Source organism: Saimiri boliviensis, chromosome 8 (genome assembly GCF_048565385.1).
Source record: "Saimiri boliviensis isolate mSaiBol1 chromosome 8, mSaiBol1.pri, whole genome shotgun sequence".
Classification (NCBI taxonomy): Eukaryota; Metazoa; Chordata; class Mammalia; order Primates; family Cebidae; genus Saimiri; species Saimiri boliviensis.
In genome coordinates, this window is record NC_133456.1 from 4,642,667 (window position 1) to 4,665,223 (window position 22,557).

Consider the following 22,557-nt stretch of genomic DNA (forward strand, 5'->3'; position numbering starts at 1 on the left):
TTAGCTGGCGTGGTGGCAGGAGCATGTAGTCCCAGCTACTTGGGAGGCTGAGGCAGGAGAATCACTTGAACCCAGAAGGTGGAGGTTGCAGTGAGCCGAGATGGTGCCACTGCACTCCAGCCCAGATGACACAGTGAGACTCTGTCTCAAAAAAAAGAAAGAAAGAAAGAAAGAAAGAAAGAAAGAAAGAAAGAAAGAAAGAAAGAAAGAAAGAAAGAAAGAGAAAGAAAATGTGGTACATACATACCATGGAATATGCAGACCTTAAAAAAAAAAAAAAAAAAAGAATACGATTGGAGAGGCATAGTGACTCATGCCTATAATTTCAGCACTTTGGGAGGCCAAGGCAGGTGGATTATCTGAGGTCAGGAGTTCTAGACCAGCCTAGCCAACATAGCGAAACCCCATCTCTACTAAATATACAAAAATTAGGCAGGCGTGGTGGTGCATGCCTATAATCCCAACTACTCGGGAGGCTGGGGCAGGAGAATCACTTGAACCCAGGAGGTGGAGGTTGCAGTGAATCGAGATCACGCTACTGCACTCCAGCCTGGGGGACAGAGTGAAACTCCATCTCAAAAAAAAAAAAAAAAAAGAATGAGATGGATGGAGCTGTAGACCATCATCATTAGCAAACTAACGCAGGAACAGAAAATCAAATACCAAATGTTCTCACTTACAAATGGAAGCTAAATGATGAGAATCCATAGACACAAAGAGGGAAACAACAGACACTGGGATGTGCCTGAGAGTGGAGGTAGGAAAGAGGAAGAAGATCAGAAAAAATAACTATTGGGTACCAGGCTTAGTACCTGGGAGATGAAAGGATCTGTACAAGAAACCCCATGACACAGTTTTAACTATGGAACAAACCTACATGTGTACCCCTGAACCTAAAATAAAAGCTAAAAAGTAAAGACAAATGGGTTTGTAGTTTTTCCTCTTCTCTTCCTGAGAACTAATTCAGCCTTAAAGCCATTAGGTGGGGCCAGGTAAAGTAGGAGTAGGTATAGAGTGGAGAAGCCATGGGGAAAGAACAGGGTGTTGGAGTCCAAGCTCTGTGAGGAGGGCATCCACACAGAGGAGTGGCCTGCTGTGAGGTGTCAGAGCCTGTGCAAGGTGAGGCAGGTGTGGAGGGGGTTGTCAGAGGACAAGAATGGTAAAGAGGGTATTTGGTGGCAGGATGTTGGAACAAAAGTGGGGTGAAGAGAGCATCTGCATGAGAGGGCAGTTTGGAGCCCAAGCATCATGAGGAGAGCTTTGTGTGAGGTGGGAGTTTGGTGCAGGATTTCAGAACCCAAGGGGTGAGGGAAGTACCCACAAAGGAGGGAAGCCTGGTGCAGGGTATCAGAGCCCTGAACCTCAGAGCAAGGTGAAAACAGCATTCCTGTGGAGCATGGCTAGGTCTAGGGTGTCCTCTGAAACCCCAAGTAGAAAGAGAAGGGCTTTTGGGGGAAGCACTCGGGGATTGGTCCTCAAGTGAGGTAAGGAAGGCATCTCTGTGAGTAAAAGGTGATGGCAATGAAAGTTTGGCTAAATACATGGGACAGATCAAGTAAGTAAATATATTGACGAAAATGGAAGCCATGTTTCTCACTGTCAAAGGCATTACAAATATGGAAAGGGTGAAAATTAGAATGAACCCACTGGTGCTGGATTGGAATTAGAAGTATCCATGTGAACTCATAGATGTCAATAAATATATGGAAATAAATGTAGATATAAATGTATATATGTATCACATGCTTATGTTTCTTAGCTCTTCTGTTGAGAGGGCCTGGGAGCAGAGATGACTCAATGGCAATGAACACACATACGGCCCAGATTTTGGCCTCCAAACACCATTCTCCACTACAAAGAAGCTTGGAGGGCTCGTTGGAGGAATGGCTTATCCTAAATCCCTGGAAGAAAAAAAGAACAAGATGTACCTGGGACATCTTGTTATGCCAGAAAGTAGAAGTGTTAAAAAATGATGTGTCAGACTTTCAGGGGACTCCCATCGGCCAAATTTGGGGAAATTTGAACATCGTAATAATGAGATTATAACCTATTAAAATAGGAAACTGTGAGTCCATACTGATATAAATAAATGATACAAATAAAAAAATTGATGAGAAACAATATTTATATAGGTTTTAAGCATATCCTCCTCACAAAATATTATAAAGGGGAAAAGAGTAACTTTACAGTGGAGAAACCTGGCAGACACCATCTCAATCAAAATTAAATATCACCAGTAATGGGACATATAAAAATCATGTGCCACCTGATTGGAAATAATGAGAACACAGCATTTCTTCTGTGACATTCCTACCAAAGATGCTCAACCTGAATCTAGTCACGAGGAAACATCAGATATAACTTTATCTTTATTTTTTGAGACAGGGTCTCACTCTGTCACCTAGCCTGGAGTGCAGTGGCACGATCGTATCTCATTGCAGCCTTGACCTCCTGGGCTCAGGTGATCCTCCTACCTCAGTCTCCCAGGTAGCTGGGACTACAGATGCACACCACCATGCCTGGCTAATTCTTGTGTTTTTTGTAGCTATAAGGTCTCCCTCTTTTACCAGGCTGATCTCTAACTGCTGGGCTCAAGTGATCTGCCCACCTCGGCCTCTGGCCTCCCAAAGTGCTGGCATTACAGGCGTGAGCCAATGTGCCCAGCCCAGATAACCCTAAATGAAGGACATTCTACAAAGTAGCTGACTATAATCTTCAAAAAGTGTCAAGGTCATGAAGATCAAGATACTGAGGATCTGTTGCTGATTCAATGAGACTTAAGAGACACAATTGAAGATGATGTGTGATTCTGAACTGGATTATTTTACTGTGAAGGATGTTATTTGGGGAAATGAGTGAAACTTGAATGGGGTTTGATGATAACATGGTAGTGATGTAATCAATGTTAATTTCTTGATTTTGATCGTTTGATTGTGATTAGGAGGAAGTCCTTCTTTGCAGGAAAAACACTATTCAGGGTTGATGGGGCATCATGTCAACAATTACTCTCAAATGGTTGGAGAGATTTTGGACTGTACTTGAAACTTGTAAGTAAGTTTGAGATTGTTTCAAAATTAAATCAAAAATGTTAAAAATTAAAACTAGGTACATAGCTATAATCACGAATAGACCAATGAACATGATACATGGCTAAATTGTTTATGTTTGCCTTAACATTTTTCTGTTTTTAAAGAGAGATGATTAAATAGGTGTCTTGGCTGCAGAAAAGAAGAAACTGTGGGTCCTGGAAAGTAGTAAGACCTCTGGGCACTCAAAGTAAAATATTCCAAAGTTCATCTTTGCTCTTTTCTATCCCTACTTTTATGAGGACCTAGATACCACTGAGAATTCTCATACCTCCCTAGAAGAATCCATTGATAACCATGGCAGCTGCCTTATTTTATTACAACCTTTTAGAAATATATAATTAATTTAAAGCATTTCTGAGTTGCTTGATTTCTGAAATGTTATTTGCAGTCTTCTAGTACTAAAATTAACTCACTTATTTAGGTTATATATGTGAGATATATGACAATAACATTTACTATTCTAGGTAAGGTTATTCCTTAAAGTATTCTTAGATCTTTATCATTTATCACATTCTGTCCATTTTTGCTAGAATTTTACCACCTCGTTCTGAGAACTTTGTCTTAATTCTGAAATAATTCAGTTTGCTAAACACTTGCTCATTTGTTTATATAATTAGAAATACAATTTGTATTTTGATTAATAAACCCTCCTTCATCTATGTTTTCTTCTTAATTAAGGATACCATCATTCACCTGGTCATCTAAGCTAGAAATATGAGAATCACGTTAACTTTCTCTCCTGCCCCTCAGCAGACAAGCACACACACCCCCTACCTCTGATGGGCCTTAATATTATGCTGCTTTTCTCTGATCTTTTCTTGAAACATCTCTGCCTCAAGACATCTCTGAAAAGCCTTTATAACAGCATTGGTAACAGCAATAAATGAGTAGTAGCAAGTAGTTTACATAATGTCTACTATGTGTGAGTCTCTATTCCAAGAGCTTTGCAGATATTAACATATTGGATTCTCAATTAGGCACTGTGATTATCCCCATTTTATGGCAGAAGAAACAGGCTCAAAAAGGCTAAGTTATATATTCAAAGTCACATAGCTAAGAAGAGCTGGAATTTGGACTCAGATAATCTGACATCAGAGTAGGGTTCTTAACCCTTCCTCCGTCCTATTCAACCTCACCCAAGTAGATTTGGGCCATTTTCTATTCCCATAGTCACTTGTGCCTGTATCTTTATTTTCTTATATTATAATTGTGTGCGTACATACTGGTGCTCCTAGAAGACTAAAGGGAATGTTATTATTTATATTTACATAAGTAGAGAGAATAATGTGAATCCACATATACCGGTCTCTCTAATTCAACACTTACCAACATTTTATAATACCTGCTTCAATTATCTCTTTCTTGGTTTTCTTTCTGTTTTCCTAAAACATTTGAAAGCAAAACCCAGATACCATGAAACTTCACCTGTAAATACTTCAGTATCTTTTAAATGGGCATATTTTTAGGTAACAATAATCATATTATTATACCTAATAAAATTAACATTAATTACTATCCTTTTGATCGTGAGTTTCTTGAAGGCAGAAATGATTTCATCTCTGTGCTCTGAATCCTAGTGCACTCCTTGATATACATTGGCGTTTAACAAATGTTTGTTATGGTTGAAAAGTTTATGTATGTATATATTATTATTATTATTATTATTATTTTTGAGATGGAGTCTTGCTCTGTCGCCCAGGCTGGAGTACAGTGGTGCAATCTTGACTCACTGCAACCTCCTTCTTCTGGGTTCAAGTAATTCTCCTGCCTCAGCCTCCCCAGTAGCTGGGATTACAGACACGAACCACCATACCCAGCTAATTTTTGTATTTTTAGTAGAGACGGAGTTTCACTGTTGGCCACGCTGGTCTTTAACCCCTGACCTCGTGATCCACCTACCTCAGCCTTCCAAAGTGCTGAGATTACAGGTGCGAGCCACCATGCCCAGCCAAAAAGTTTGTTTTTTAAGTTGTTTAAAACCATATCATTTATTCTCCAGGAACAATGTTAAAAATAACTATCAGGTTCTTGGGTTAACTGACAACTGCCATTTAATCTACAGCAATTAGATTATATAGCACTGAAGTTTAGGCTAGAGCCCTTTGGAGCCCTAAATCCTAAACCATTTTATATTTGAATATTGAGTCTGAGGAAAAACCTGAGTCTAATTTAGCTCAGCCCTGAGTTTTCTTGTTCCCACTGTCAATGCAGGGAGGACATTAAGAACAAGGGCTCAACTAGATGAGAGTGTTCGTTGGTAAAGATTTCTTAGAAGGAAATATGGTAGCATCCACTAAAAAGTAATATGCTCTTCAAAGAAATTTTTCCGTGGAAATACTCCTGCATGTGTGCTAACATGTATGTAAAAGATGCTTATTGCCAAAATGGTATAGTAAAACATTGGAGACAGCCTATATTCCTCATTACCAGGGTGTAGATTGATAAATTGTGGTTCATCCACTTATAGTTCCAAGCAGCTGTTGAAGGGAGAGGCAGAGCTATACATGTTTGTGGTGTGTGTGTGTGTCTGTGTGTGTGTGTGTGTGTGTGTGTACGTGTGTGTGTGTGTGTGTGTGTGTGTGTACTATGGGAGAGTGAACCACATTACAGAACCACATTACAGAAATGCTACGTTGTTAGTGGTGATAGCCAGTAAGCTGGGAACTAAAACAGCGTAAAAGTGAAGGAGACTATCATATTTTATTCATGTACTGTATTATAGAATGAATCTTTTTTTTAATTTATGTTTTTTTCTCTCACTGCTTGGATCAGTATAGAATGAGTATTTTAAAAACAAAAATTAATTTGTCTTTTGGTTGGCTTCACATCAAATTTTTTAAATCAAGGGCTTGATATGTGCAAGACATTATACTGTAAATAATTTTAACTGATTTGAAAATGAAAGACATATACTTTACTCTTTTGAGATTTGAGAAGAGCAAAGGCCAAAATGCTTTTTAATTGTTATAAAGTGAACCTACTCAATAAATTTATATATATATATATATATTTTTGAGACAGAGTGTCGCTCTTGTTACCCAGGCTGGAGTGCAATGGCACAATCTCGGCTCACCGCAACCTCCGCCTCCTGGGTTCAGGCAATTCTCCTGTCTCAGCCTCCTGAGTAGCTGGGATTACAGGCACGCACCACCATGCCCAGCTCATTTTTTGTATTTTTAGTAGAGATGGGGTTTCACCTTGTTGACCAAGATGGTCTCGTCTCTTGACCTTGTGATCCACCCTCCTCGGCCTCCCAAAGTGCTGGGATTACAGGCTTGAGCCACCACGCGCGGCCCCAATAAATGTATTTAACATTTCCTATGTGACAGGCACTGTGCTGGGTGCAGGGAGAGATAGAAGACTGTATGAAACAGACCCTTCTCTCCTGAACCTAGTAATTACTGGGAAAGATCCTGTGTGTCTCTAGTAACAATGGCAGACAAGGGCCATAGAAACCACAGAGTGCCACAAATATGAATTGTTCAACATGAGTCAAGATTTTTAGATTTTTTTGTTTTGTTTTCTTTGAGATGGAGTCTCACTCTGTCACCAGGCTGGAGTCCAGTGGTGCAATCTCGGCTTGCTGCAACCTCTACCTCCCGGATTTGAGGAATTCTCCTGCCTCAGCCTCCTGAGTAGCTGAGACTACAGGCATATGCCACCACACCCAGCTAATTTTTGTATTTTTAGTAGAGACAGCGTTTCACCATATTGGCCAGATGGTCTCAATCTCTTGACCTCTTGAGGCTACCTGCCTCAGCCTCCCAGAGTGCTGGGATTACAGGCATGAACCACCAAGGCTGGCCTTTTTTTTTTTTTTTTTTTTTTTTTTGAGGCAAGGCCTCTCTCTGTCACCCAGACTGGAGTGCATTGGCATGATCAAAGCTCACTGCAGCCTCAACCTCCCACGCTTAACCTATCCCCCCACCTCAGCCTGCTGAGTAGCTGGGACCACAGGTGCGTGCTACCACGCCCGGCTAATTTTCAGTTTTTGAAGAGACGAGGTCCCACTGTGTTCCCCAGGAAGGTCTTGAACTCCTGGGTTTAAGCAATTCTCCCACCTCGGCTTCTCAAAGTGCTGGGATTACAAGCATGAGCCATGGCACCTAGCCTAAACTCAGATTTTTAAATGAATACCCTATCTCAATTTTTATTACATTTTAGTTACAGAATGCCATATTGTCTTCTATTTTGTGGATTGCCCTGGAGTGGTAACACATGTAGTTCACAGAAAACTGAGATTACCTTATACAGTAAAAAAAATGGCAACCAATAGTTAAACCCTGTTCAAGTAAATTTAAATAATAAACGATAGTAGTACAGTATTTAAGTTACATGTCAGGTTTCAAATGTCACATCTTGGCTAATCCCATCTATCCATCCATTTAATTGATTTATTTAACAAATTTTATTGAATGTCTACTTGGGCATTGTTCTAGGAAACACTGAAGGTATTACAGTAAAAAATAAAATATTTAAAAAACACATTTTAACATCAAAAATACTGAAAGTCTGAAATCAGTGCAATTTCTATGCAAAAGTAAGGAAGGGACAAGGTTCACTGGAGCTTTGCTTATTCCATTTCTTATTACACTCACAGCATAATAATTGTATAGTTGGCTTACAGAAATCTCTGCCAAAATATCTCAGATCTAGTACATTTTCCCTGATGTTAATGATTTAGATATTAATTGAAATACACAATTTAAAAATAAATTTTTTATCAAAACAAGTAGATTCACATGTTCATAAAACAAGACAAAATATAAAACTCTCCATTTTTACTTAATCTTGTATGTATAGATAATTGAAATGTAGACTGTCCAGTTTTATTCCTAAAATCTCTTCTCTTTGATGTCAATGTCAGACTTTTTTCTCATATCCAAGTAAGTGTTGAAAGATACTGAGTATCATATGCAAAGTTTTCAGTTTTTTCCTTAATTGATTAGTGCACTTTAATATTTATACTACGAGATCATTGGTGAAGATGTTACAGTGGCCATTAATTGGTAAAGTCAATAAAATAGGATTTGGAGACAGAAAATACAAGTCAAGGCTCTTCCACTTCGTAGTTAGTGACTTCTGGGTATTACAACTGTACTCTCAGTTTCTGTTTTTTCAGCTACAAAATAATAAAAGATTTGTGAGAAGATTAAACACAAATATGCTAAAATGCTGGAGAAGCTATAAAGCTCTGTGGATATTTTGTGTTTGTATTCATTATAACACTGTGCTAAATAAAGAGCATTTATTAGAAACCAGCAGTAGATATTATTTTAATGGTGAAATACTGTTCTCAAGTCGAAACAAAACGAAGATGTTTGTTTTTATCATCACTATTTTCTTTTCTTGTTGCCCAGGCTAGAGTGCAATGGTGTGATCTTGGCTCACTGCAACCTCCACCCCCTGGGTTCAAGCAATTCTCCTGCCTCAGCCTCCCTAGTAGATCGGACTACAGGTGTGTGCCACCATACCTGGCTAATTTTTTGTATTTTTAGTAGAGATGGGGTTTCACCATGTTGGCCAAGCTGGTCTCAAACTTCTAACTTCATGATCCGCCCCACCTTGCTGTCCCAAAGTGTTGGGATTACAAGTGTTAGCCACCTCACCCAGCCTATGATCACTATTTTCAATATTGTTCTATAATTCTAGACCAGCTCTGTGCAGTAAGACTTCTTGCAGTTATGGAAGTGTTCTCTGTCTGTGCTATTTGATATGGAGCCATTAGCGATGTGTGTCCATCCAAGTTTAAATTAAATTAAACTTAATTACATTTGAAATTCAGTTCCTCAGTTGCACTAACATTTCAAATGCTCATTAGCCATTAGTTCATTAGCTAGTGACTACCATACTAGATAGCTCAGATGAAGAACATTTTCAGCATCCCAGAAAACTCAATTGGTTTAGAAGTTCTAATAGTCCAGAATTACAGAATAATGTTGAATAAGAGAGATAGTGAAAGCATCACATATTTATCCATCCATCAATCCATTTTATGTTTTATTTTTTTGTTGTTGTTTGTTTGTTTTTTTTGTTTGTTTTTTTGAGACGGAGTTTCGCTCTTGTTACCCAGGCTGGAGTGCAATGGCACGATCTCGGCTCACTGCAACCTCCGCCTCCTGGGTTCAGGCAATTCTCCTGCCTCAGCCTCCTGAGTAGCTGGGATTACAGGCACGCGCCACCATGCCCAGCTAATTTTTTGTATTTTTTAGTAGAGACGGGGTTTCACCATGTTGACCAGGATGGTCTTAATCTCTTGACCTCATGATCCACCCGCCTTGGCCTCCCAAAGTGCTGGGATTACAGGCTTGAGCCACCACGCCCGGCCCTTTTTTTTTTTTTTTTTTTTTTGAGATACAGTCTCGCTCACTGTGTCACACAGGCTGGAGTGCAGTGGTGCGATCGTGGCGCACTGCAACCTCGCCTCCCCAGTTCAAGCTATTCTTGTGACTCAGCCTCCCAAGTAGCTAGGATTACAGGCATGACCACCACGCCTGGCTAATTTTTGTATTTTTAGTAGAGACAGGGTTTTACCATATTGGCCAGGCTGGTCTCAAACTTCTGACCTCAAGTGATCAGCCCACCTTGGCCTCCCAAAGTGCTAGAATTACAGGCAAAAGCCACCACTCCTAGCCCAAGCACTGTTTTGAATGCTAGGGAGTGAACAGATCACACACACACACAAATCCTATAGAGAAGAAACAGACAATAAATGTATTAAACCTATATTTTGTAATATGGCCAAAAGTGATTAAATGCTGTGGAATAGAAATGGGAGCAGGGCAAGGGACGTCAGGAGTGCTGGAAGAGAGATTGGAAATTAAAAAAGGAGAAATGTAGGCCTCATTGAGAGGATGATATCTGAGCAAATACTTGAAGGACATAAAGGGGTAAGCTGTGGGGAATCATAAGGGCGGAACATTACAGATGACAACAGCCAGTGTAAATGCCTTGAGGGAGGGTTGTGCCAGATATTTTCAAGAAGAGAAGGCAGAGTCCAGTGTGGCTAGAACAGAGAAAAAGGAAGGGAGAAAAAGGAGGTGAGATCAAGTAGGTAAGGAAGGCTGGCAGGTCATGTAGGGTCCTGCAGGCCATTGTAAAGACTTTGACTTTTTTTTGAGATGGGGAGTTTTTTTTTTCTTTTTCTTTTTTTTTTTTTTTTGAGACAGAGTCTTGCTCTGTTGCCTAGGCTGGAGTCCAGTGGTATAATTCACAGCAGCCTTGACCTCATGGGCTCAAGCATCCTCCCACCTCAGCCTCCCAAATAGCTGGGACTATGGGTGCAGGCAACTATGCCTGGCTAATTTTTTAATTGTTTTGTAGAGGTGGGGGGTCTCACTGTATTGCCCAGGCTGATCTTGAACTCCTGGCCCCAAGCAATCCTCTGTCCTTGGCCGCCCCAAATGCTGGGATTATAGGCATGAGCCACCATGCCCGGCCAGGAGGCATTTTTTGAGCAGAGTTATGACATGAACTGACTTACATTTTTAAATGATCCCTCTGGCTGCTGTGTTCATAGAAAGCCATGAGGGGGTCCAGGGTAGAAGCAGAGACCACTAGAGATGCTATTGTAACCATTCTTTTCCTTGACCCTGTTCCCTCTGTTGACTATTTTCTTGTATCTCCAGATTTTTCTCCTGCCTTACTAGCTGCTCCTTTTCCAGTCCCACTTCTGTTCCAATCTACAAATGTTGGAGCACCTTAGACTCAGTTCTGAGATGCTTCTTGTATCTAGCATCATTTCCTGAGTAATTTTTTTTTTTTTTTCGAGACAGGGTCTTATTCATTCATCCAGGCTGAAGTGCAGTGGCATGAACACAGTTCACTATAGCCTCCACCTTCTGGACTCAAGGGATCCTCCTATCTCAGCCTCCCAAAGGTCTGGTATTACAGGCATGAGCCACTGTGCCCAGCCACTGGATGATCTTATACAAATCTATGGCTTCTAAAACCATCTCTTTGCTGGTGAAGCATAAACATAGCACTGTAGCACTGAGCTTAAAGCAACTTGCTATCCAAACTGGAGCTGTTCATTTCTCCTCAAACATTTCCTTCCCTAGCCCAGGCTTTCACATCCCAGTAAATGGTATTGTATTTGCTCAAGCCAAAAAAAATAGTCATCTTTAACACCTTCTTTTTCCTCACCTCCCTATCCAACCCATCAACAAGACATGTTCTTTAACCCCTGAATCAAAGAGCTCTTTCCTCCAAAATACTATGTATAAAATAACCACAAAAACCTCCGTGGAGTCAGTAAGGGCTGGCACCTGTAGTCACAGCTACTCAGGAAGCTAAGGCAGGAGGATTGCTTGACCCCCAGAGTTCAAGACCAGCCTAGACAACATAGTGAGACCCTATCTCTAATAGATTGTTTTAAAAATTAAAAAAGAAAAAAAAGAAAGAAAAAACTTCAGTGACTTAAACAATGAATATTTTTCTCACAAAACTGCTGGTCAGTTGGTATTTGACTGAGATTGGCTGGGCTTGGCTGACTTGACTGCAGGATATAGGATGAGTTAGAATCTGATCCATGTGTGTTCATTCTGGGGCTCAGGCTGAAGGGCAGCGGCTGTCCCAGGGGTGATCTCATAGTGAAGTCAAAAGCACAAGATGGGACTGGGCACCTGTAATCCCAGCACTTTGGGAGGATGAGGTGGCCAGATCACTTGAGGTCAGGAATTTGAGACCAGCCTGACCAACATAGTGAAACCCCATCTCTACTAAAAATACAAATTACATGCCTGAATCCCAGCACTTTGGGAGGCTGAGGCAGAAGGACCACTTGAGGTTAGGAGTTTAAGACCAGCCTGACCAGTATGGTGAAACCCCGTCTCTACTAAAAATAAAAAAAATAGTCAGGTGTAGTGACATTCGCCTGTAGTCCCAGCTACTCAGGAGGCTGAGGCAAGAGAATCACTTGAACCTGGCAGGCGGAGGTTGCAGTGAGCAGAGATTGCACCACTGCACTCTAGCCTGGGGGACAGAATGAGACTATGTCAATTAAAACACACACACACACACACACACACACACACACACACACACACAAGCGGGCACACCGAGCTTCTTCTCCCATCACTTCCTATTGGCCAGTCAAGCCTAAAATCAGGAGGTGAGAAGTACATTGTTTCCACCACGAAACCACAGCAACGGGATGGTTATATATGATATTATGGGGATTGAAGAATTGGGACCAAGTGTTCGATTTCTCAATCTCCCATAACCTTCTAAAGAATTGCACTTCTCGCCGGGCATGGTGGCTCACGTATGTAATCCCAGCACTTTGGGAGGCCAAAGCAGGTGGATCACGAGATCAAGAGATAGAGACCATCCTGGTCAACATGGTGAAACCCCGTCTCTACTAAAAATACAAAAAATTAGCTGGGCATGGTGGTGCACGCCTGTAATCCCATCTACTCAGGAGGCTGAGGCAGGAAAATTGCCTTTACCAAGGAGACGGAGGTTGCGGTGAGCCGAGATCGCGCCATTGCACTCCAGCCTGGGTAACAAGAGCGAAACTCTGTCTCAAAAAAAAAAAAAAAGAATTACACTTCTCTCCAAACCTACCCTCTCTACTCACCCTATTGTCAAATGATCATCATCTTTTGCCTCTAAACAAGCGTGTTTTCACCAGTGTATCCCTCACACCTAGAACAATACCTAGCAGGTAGTATATGCTTAGTAAATAATGTGTTCAATAAGTAACTCCAAACTGATCGCCCTGGTTACACTCACTTCTCTCTAATCCCTTTCCACAGAGCAGCCAGGGTAAGGTTTAAAAACATAAATGCTATTATATCAGTCCCAGCTTAAAACTCTACTCTGGCTTCTCTTTGCACTGGAACTCCTCACCATGTCCTTTAAAGGCCATCCATTATCCAGCCTGTCCTGGCTCTCCAAATGCACCTGGTACCACTACCTCCTCAAATATTTCAAGAGGTTTTCTCTTTATTTTGTTATTTTTTTTTAGAGATGGGGTTTTACCATGTTGGCCAGGCTGGTCTTGAACTCCTCAGGTGATCTGCCCACCTCAGCTTCCCAAAGTGCTGGGATTACAGGCTTGAGCCACCACGCCCAGCCTATTTTTATTATTTTTTGAGATGGAGTCTCGCTTTGTCACCAGGCTGGAATGCAGTGGTACTATCTTGGCTCACTGCAACCTCTACCTCCCAGATTCACACGATTCTCCTGCCTCAGCCTCCCGAGTAGCTGGGACTACAGGTACCTGTCACCACACCCAACTAATTTTTGAGTTTTTAGTAGAGACAGGGTTTTTCCATGTTGGCCAGAATGGTCTCAATCTCCTGACCTCATGATCCACCTGCTCTGGCCTCCCAAAGTGCTGGGATTACGGGTGTGAGCCACTGCGTCCGGCTGCAAGTGCTTTTCAACTGCAAGACCTTTGTACTTGCTGTTCCCTCGGAGTGCAGTGCTTTTTTTCAGGCGCTTGGCATGCTAGCTCAGCTTCAGTGAAAATGCCGCTTCCTCAGGCCCTCCTCCACCATTGACCACTGACCACTGTACTTAAAGTTACTCTCTCCCGGCCAGGCGCGGTGGCTCAAGCCTGTAATCCCAGCACTTTGGGAGGCCGAGGCGGGTGGATCACAAGGTCGAGAGATCGAGACCAACCTGGTCAACATGGTGAAACCCCGTCTCTACTAAAAATACAAAAAATTAGCTGGGCATGGTGGCACGTGCCTATAATCCCAGCTACTCAGGAGGCTGAGGCAGGAGAATTGCCTGAACCCAGGAGGCGGAGGTTGCGGTGAGCCGAGATTGCGCCATTGCACTCCAGCCTGGGTCACAAGAGCGAAACTCCGTCTCAAAAACAAAAAAAAAAAAGTTACTCTCTCCCGTTATGTTGCATCCCTGTCACCTTGTTCACTCCTTTCAGTGTATTTATCACGCCACGGTTTTGTTAATCACTGATCTCTAGTACCTATAATAATGTCTGGCACATATTAAGTGCCCTATAAAAATTGTTGAGGCCAAGCATGGTGGCTCACACCTGTAATCCCACCACTTTGGGAGGTTGAGGCGGGTGGATCACTTGAGGTCAGGAGTTCAAGACTAGCCTGGCCAACCTGGTGATACCCATGTCACTACTAAAAATACAAAAAGTAGCCAGGCATGGTGGTTCGTGGCTATAATGTCAGCTACTGGGGAGGCTGAAGCAGGAGAATTGCTTGAACCCAGGAGGTGGAGGTTGCAGTGAGCTGACATCACGCTACTACACTCCAGCCTGGGCAACAGAGCGAGATTCCGTCTCAAACAAACAAACAAAAAAATCTGTTGGGGAGTATATGAGAAAAGACTTCCCTCACATTTTTAGATGATTTTTACTGCCTTTAATTTTCATCTACTCATCCATATATAAAATGGTATTATGTAAATCCAAAGAAAATAAATTTAAGTTGAATAAAAATACTGGAACATATTTGTTAATAAGGAAGTTGAGAGCTGGAGTTGCCCTGGCGTGCGCTGTGGCATCCTTCTGCCTTGTGCCTCTGAGACACTCACCTGTGGGGCTTAGGGGCTCAGTGAGGCCTACACTGACATCTACTCTCCCACCTTCTGCACGGATTCATCTTACCTGGCTCACCTGTTTCCTTTTCCCATTCTTATCCTGGCTAAAGTACTAAATAATTTACCTATAATTATTATTTGCTTCCTGTCCCCCACTCTGCACCACTGTGAGCCCTATGAAGGCAAGGATAGTATTTTGTTTTGTTTTCTGGTTCTGAGTAGGTGCTCAGCCAATTGTAGAAGGAAATAATGAATGTCTCAAAGAAAGAAAGCTGCGAAGGTCCTGTATTCTCTCACTTCCTCCTAGTCGTCGCAGATTAAGATACCCCCCACCTTTGCACAATCTACATCTCAGCGCTATATACAAAATCTCCATGAGGTGTAAATGTTCACTGCTTTATTCATCCACAGAATGGTTTTACACGTGTATTTATAAATCCGTGTGCCTGTTGATGTTTTGCATGTGACATCCTTTATTTACCTGACAGCTTTCATGAGGAAGAATTTAGCTCAATATTTGTGAGATCATGATAGGATAAAAGCTGATGAAGATAAGCACCATCCTATAGAGGCTGTTTCTGGTATGAGTGGAGACTGCTATTCCTCTTCCCTGAAGGAAAGTCCAGCAGTTGTTTAAATAATGAATAAAGCTAAGCACTTAAATTTATCTTCAGGAAGGTACTGGAAGAAGAGAAGGAGCAGAGTACAAGAACTACAAGTACACCTTTTGTGGGAAACAGCCAGTTCAAAATCTTCCCAATCATCAGTTATACTTTTCTTGGGATTATGAAATTAAAACAATCTGTACTTGGTTATTTTCACAAGCCTTATCATCTTCAAATACTCCCTCCTTTGCCCATCCCTCAAAAGATCAACAGTGGGAAATTTTTCTTTAAAAGTAAACTATGTTCTTTTCTTTAAAATAACCATTATAGAGAAATTATTCTCTTTAAGTAGTCATGCTTTTAAATTGCTTGGAGGTGATTGCATATGAACCTTCCTATAAACTCATATCTCTCTCATTTAAAAGAAAAGAGGAAGGAAAGGAATTAGCCCATTAATTATTTAAAATACTTGGTGCAACTGTTCCTATGAATTAATCCAGGCACTTGGAAGACAATTACACTCCGTGTTAATATCATTGCCAACCTTTTCCACTATGCTGCACTCCAAATACTATTGTGTTTTCAATGACAACATTCCCTATTACATATGCATATGAAAAACAGGCATTTTCATCAGAATTACCGTAATAGCATTAAGAGATTATTTTTTCCAATTTTCTTGGAAGAAAATTCACTTAAATTAGATTATTTATTACTCGGCTGCTCTTGTATCTTGCCTGTATGTTTAGGTAACTGGAGCCCGTGAAAGTATAAACTTTAGAATAAAAAGCATGATTTTATACATTAATGACTTCAAATAAAAGAGGAATGCCACATTTGTGCATCACTTCTTTTGAGAAAGTTAAGTCTGTGTTCTGCTTAGGAGAGATAACACTTTTTGTCCCAGTAGGTGGCCCCCCTGGTGTAGCCATTAGTTGCTAATTACTTGCAAACAAATAAACAATTAACTCCTTAAGCTTCTGGCTGGGCAAGTGTTCATTGACATGCTAAAACTTTCTAAGACAGGATTTTAATTAGTGACGTTCTAAATCCAGCCCCCTTGTCAGCGTAGCTATAAGGTGAATTGCAGGAAGATCCCAGCCTTATACACGTTGGGCAGAGCCAGCAGAGGCCAGAGCTGTTGCTCTGCACAGACCACGAGAGGATGTCTCCCAGCCTTCAGGAAGGCGCTCAGCTTCGGGAAAGCAAACCCTCAACTTGCTCCTTTTCAATTGAGAGAATCTTAGGAATGGACCAGAAGACAGACTGTGTTCCATTAATGAAACCCCACAGGCCCTGGGCAGACACCTGCAGCTCCTCAGGTATGCCACGACTTCATTGTTTCAATTATTTGTTATTGCATTTACAGTGTTTGTTTTTTGCCCTTTATCTCATACTACATGGAGTCTAGGACTTTTATTCTATTCTATTCTATTTTTTTTTTTCTGGGACAGTTTTGCTCTTGTTGCCCAGGCTGGAGTGCAATGGCACAGTCTCGGCTCACTGCGACCTCCACCTTCCTGGTTCAAACGATTCTCCTGCCTCAGCCTCCTGAGTACTTTGGAGTACAGGCATGCATAACCATGCCTGGCTAATTTTTCTATTTTTGGTAGAAATGGGGTTTTACCATGTTGGACAGGCTAGTCTCAAACTCCTGACCTCAGGTGATCTGCCTGCCTCGGGCTCCAGAGTGTTGGGATTACAGGTGAGCCTAGCCAGAGTCTAGAACTTTTAAAGCCTCTAGCTGAGGCCTATGGGAAATGAAAAGAATCTATCAGTTTGGGATGGAGCAAAGTGGATATGAAGTTCAATCACAGGAAATGCCAAAAACCTGCGTTTACTTCAGAAGATCTCTCTCTGTGTTTGACACAGCAGATATTTGAAATCTCTTTTCACTGAAAAACAAAACATTTAGAGACCAAAGAGGCAGGATTACCAAGACAGGATCTTCATTTTTGATTGGTTTTCAGTTTTTGGTTGATGGGGGCTGATTCTCTTGTGAAACTCAGAAGAATTCCACTAGGAAATGAAAGATGAGTTCCTGAAACTACCTCTTACAGAGCTTTGTGAAACGTAAGATTGACCATCTAAAATGGGGTTTATTGTTCTGTTTTTAGGGAAAGATGGTAACTTATGTCTACATGTCCCAAATCCTCCCTGTGGGATTTCATTCCCTAGCATGGTGGATCACCCAATACCAGAAGAAAGAACTTCAAAATATGAAAATTACTTTTCAGCCTCAGAAAGACTGTATTTGAAAAGAGAGTTGAGTTGGTATAGAGGCCGAAGACCAAGAACCGCTTTTACTCAAAACCAGGTGGGAAGTTTTTTCACCCAATAATGATAATAAAAGGTTTTAATTGACACCAAGTTGAGCAAAAGCCATTCACTTTGGTATCTCAGTTTAGAAGCCTTGTTAATGAAACAATAGACTGTCATATTTTAACTATTTCCAGGTAATCATTTTTAAAAAGGCATCCAGATTAATTGCCAATATTTAAATGCAGTCATTTTGCTCCAGAAATTAAAGCTCATTTTTGGTGACATACTGAATAGCAACATTTTAAAGATTTATTTTCTTATTCTTAGATTGAAGTGTTAGAAAATGTCTTTAGAGTAAACTGCTATCCTGGCATTGACATTAGAGAAGACTTAGCTCGAAAGTTGAATCTAGAGGAAGACAGAATCCAGGTAATTTTCAAATTTAGTTGTTACTCCTGATGGTTGAAATGTTAAAAATAATAAAATAATCTTTCTGAGACCTATTTTATTTTTCCTTAATTTTAGATTTGGTTCCAAAATCGGCGTGCAAAACTGAAAAGGTCCCATAGAGAATCACAGTTTCTAATGGTGAAAAAAAATTTCAACGCAAATCTCCTGGAATAGATAGAAAACTAAACAAGTGAAATTGTCTTCTAGTTGCAGAGCGTGAAGAATCAGTGGAAATATTAAGTGTTAAAATGTGATTTTTTTTCCTGCATTTAATCTGCATATTGTCATTTTTTCCGAAAATATATTGTAAATAATTACTATTATAGCATGGTACATATTATATTTGGGCACTTTTAGTTGTAGTAAAGACCTTTCCTATATATTTTAATAATCATTTTCAGAAAAGATTGCTATTTTTTAAGTGAGCAAACTTAACCTAATAAATTAGTTTGTTAAAATCAATAGACTCATGACTAAGTGATTCCACAAGTTGGATTCTATTTGTAAAGTATTTCAAGTGAAATAATCTGAAGAGCAAAGATGTGAGTTGTTTCCATTAGTTTCCTTCATGAACATTTGGAACATGATTATGCTTAACTATATTATAGATTATGATTTATTGACAAATCTTCAACTTCTCTTGATTAATAGCATAAAGCAGTGAGAATTTCTCACCATCTATCAAAACAAATTGTTAGTGTTAGTTTCAAGTTTTTTTCAAGCCAAGTCATTATGCTAAAGCAGAAATATACAAGCATCAGCTATCATATTACATGCCATCGGTATTGAATTGCACAGAAGAATTAAGCAACAAACAAAAAATTAAGCTACAAAAAAATGCAAAATTTTAAATAGTTTTCTAGTTTAATTTTGTACTTTCATTCCATAAAGTGATAGTAATCATCTAGCTTATATTTATTTCCAGTTTAATGATTTCTAATCAACTACAAAATTAGGTTGACTGAGAAGGCAGGATAACTGACCTACCTTTTGTAAGCGCTCTGACATAGTCACTGGAAACAATCAGGATGCTTTCTAAGTAACAAAAACTATGTGTCTTTATTTCTCATTTTCCCATTTTACCTGCCAATTAAAGATGGGAATAGGATAAGATATATAACAAGAAGGGAACCCTCTCCACTGGAAATGTAAGTATTTGTTTTCTAGTTAATCGAATACCTAAGTGAGTCTTTTTGTTCTCTCTTTTTTTGAAATGTTAGCTTACGACTGACTTTGTCCACTGGAAGCCAAATTTCAGCTTCGTCCATTTGAATGGAATTCTCCCTTGCTTCTCTTTTCTTTCTATCCTCTGTCCTTTATGATGTCCCAGTGATGATCAGGTGGGAGGTTCTCATTGAGTTATTGAATCTATAACCACTATATATTTTTTTATACATGAAAGACTAGAGGGAGTTTGCATATTATTTCTAAGGAAAAGCAGCATGACTCAGATTTTAGAGCTTTTTAAAATTATTTACTGAGAGCACATTTGGGGTACAGAGCTATGTGTCCCAACAATTGATCAGCAATAAGCAGCAATATTCTACTGTTGCTGAGACAGAGAGGGAGGAGGAAAAGAAAGGCAACAGGGCAGTTAGGAAGAACAAAGGCATTACATGTTTTCCAAAAAAGACTGGGCCACTTTTCCCAATATAAAGAGCTGCTTCCATTCACATAAAAATTAGAAGCACTATTTATGAAATGTATTAGTTAAAATTTATCCACAAAGAGTTTTCTTTGTTCTCCATTAGGTTACTAGGAAATTATGCTAAATTGGAAGACTGGAAGTTACCAGGAGTAGACTCTCGGGGAATGGGTTGGAGGGGAATGTGTCACATGATGAGTAAGCTTTTATTTTAATTCCAAATTTATTGTCATTCGATAGTCTGCAAACAATGTGTAAGCAGTATAAAAGTAGAATAAAATCCCCCTTGAATCTTATCCTTAAGAGATAACCATCATTAAACATCTTTATAGACCTTTTTGTGTATCATAAAAGCATCTTTTTATATATAAACACACACATATTTGTTGTTTTTGCTATTATTTTTTAAAATGTGATCATATTCGACATTCTGTTTTGCATCTCTGACATCCTGCCATGTCAGAATTATAGCTCTGTCTCCTGAATGTCTGCTTGGTTTAGGATAAGATTTCAAGTCTTATACACAATAATAAATAATTCCACAATATTAATATTAAGTATTTTTGAAGTAGTGCTTTTCATAAATTGAGATTATTCAGAGTAATCATAGCTTATCTAGAATTTCTACAATTGAACATAATTCTCAAATCCCTGAGGAATGTGAAGATTCTGTGTAAAATTGTAGAATCTAGAGAAAAATGAAACACCATCACAGATAGTGATCAACAACTAATAATGCACTTAAGTTTTTTTTTTTTTAATTATAAAAACTAGTCATACCTCTAAAACATCTGGTGAGGAGAGAAACATAGCAGTAACTCTAGACTATCATTATCTCAGTATTTTCCAATGACAATTTTGTGTAACTGATTTATGTGGCCCTGAAATTCAATTTTATTTATAATTGAAATAAATTGTGTTTATAACTAGTTATAAACTTATAACTGAAGCTACATATTTATAACTGAAATCATTTATAATAGAAATGATATATTTATAACAAATAATATTTATGTCAGAAAAATTAAAACCAGAATTTATAATATTAAACAACTATGTCTGTTTTTATATTTTTCGATACTAATAACAAAATATAAGTTCTATCATAACTTTTGTGAAGCAAGTTCATAATATATAAGAATATTCAAAAAGCAGGATAATATAAAAGATCGCTAGTATATTTTCCCTAAAATCTTTTCTAAAAACCTAAAGATAAAGGCTGATCCTGTTAAAAAAAATAATGAATCAGTAACATTTTTGGATTTACAATTGCTAGAAAGTTGGAGAGAATATAATGATATTCGGGGGTGAAACTGGACTCAGGAAAAATCAAGCAAAATGCAAATGGAAAGAAAAACCCAAGATAGAATTTTCTTTCCCTCAAAACATGTAGGCTCTAATCCACAGCTTATTTCTGTTCCTGGTAATTCTAGGCCTTTGTCTCCATTAATGCTCAGGACAAGGTGAACAGTAGTAACAAATCAAACTAATGCAGTCAGGTTAATACCTGGAACGCTTCTATTATCTGACAACTGCCTAAATAAGGTTATTTGGTCTCCCGTAATGGCATTTGTCTTTTGTGAAGCCAGCCAGCCAAAGCCCATCACTGAAGAGTGCTGCTGGAAACAATGGCTGTGTGTGCTGGTGGTCAACTTTTTTGTTAACCAGTGTTAACAGCCGCTTTCACCTCATGCATCTTATCACACATCGCACAAATGGCATAAATCTCCCACTACCAAACCCAACACACAGTGTCAGCCTGGGCCTTGTTCCTACCTCTTGTTCCTTCCAGCAGAGAGCTGGGAACTGCTCCATTTTCTCAATATGGAACTGAAATCACAGTCTGACAAAGGGTGACTTGTTAGCTCCATTTCACTGAGCCCCATAGGAATAAAACCCCCTCCAAAGTTAGTCTTTGGCTACCTTTCATGCTCATTTTGACCGTCCTGACTCCTGTTGGAACATCAGTCCACAGCATGAGGCAGCTCCTGGTGGCTCTCAACACTCCACACTCCATTAAACTCACCTCTTCTGCCCATGGTTTAATCTTAGACTTCACAGCCTCCAGAATTGTGAGAAATAAATTTCTGTTGTGTATAAGCCACCTAGTCTGTGGCATTTTTGTTATAGAAGCCCAAACAGACTAAGCGTCCACTATGAGCTATGCAATATGGTGCTTCACATGAATCATCCCATTTAATTTTCACAGTAGCTCAGCAAAGTGAGTATAGACAATTCACTTTACAAATAAGAAAACCTTGGATATTTTTATTATGATTTTTGTTTTTTGAGAAGGAGTCTCACTCTGTCACCCAGGATGAAGTGCAGTGGCACAGTCTCAGTGCACTGCAACCTCTGCCTCCTGGGTTCAAGTGATTCTCTGCCTAAGCATCCTGAATATCTGGGACTTCAGGCGTGTTCCGCCATGCCTGGCTGATTTTTGTAGTTTTAGTAGAGATCGGGTTTCACCCTGTTGGCCAAGCTGGTCTCAAACTCCTGACCTCAAGAGATCTGCCTGCCTTGGCCTCCCAAAGTGCTGGGATTACAGTCATGAGCCACCAGGCTGGGCCTTTATTATGATAATCATTATCCCATTTTATAGATGAGCTGATTGAAGGACACAGACTAAATGACTTGATCATGGCCACACAGCTAAAGCAGCTCAGCCAGAATTCAGACCAAGTTCTGCCTGGCTCCAGAGTTGCCTCTTCCTGTTAAGCCTTCCAGTAGATGGAGTTACCGGCTGTGATGCTAATACCTAGAAAAATGTGCTACATTTTTCCTTTCTTTCTTTCTTCCACTATTTTTTTTGGTGGGGAAGGATTGGGTGGGAGTAGAGGAATGTGAATAAAGGTCTGAGTGTTTGATACCTAAAGTAATCAAATTCTCTTAAGTCCCAATAATTTTTTGGAAATATTTTCTCTAGATATAAATGGTATTTTGCCCAGATAATATGTACATCCTTATCTGTATAAATATT

At 39.8% G+C, this 22,557-nt stretch overlaps 1 protein-coding gene across 1 annotated transcript in view; it reads left to right on the top strand.

Annotated features, from left to right (window-relative positions):
- Positions 1-18,471, top strand: part of HESX1 (HESX homeobox 1) — a 32,108-nt gene extending 13,637 nt beyond the window's left edge. The window contains exons 3-6 of the mRNA XM_003936535.4: positions 16,276-16,542; positions 17,338-17,537; positions 17,810-17,911; positions 18,008-18,471. Of these exons, the coding sequence (XP_003936584.1) occupies positions 16,386-16,542; positions 17,338-17,537; positions 17,810-17,911; positions 18,008-18,106 (558 nt within the window). The 5' untranslated portion in view covers positions 16,276-16,385 and the 3' untranslated portion in view covers positions 18,107-18,471. The remainder of the gene's footprint in view (positions 1-16,275; positions 16,543-17,337; positions 17,538-17,809; positions 17,912-18,007) is intronic.
- Positions 18,472-22,557: the final 4,086 nt, after the last annotated feature.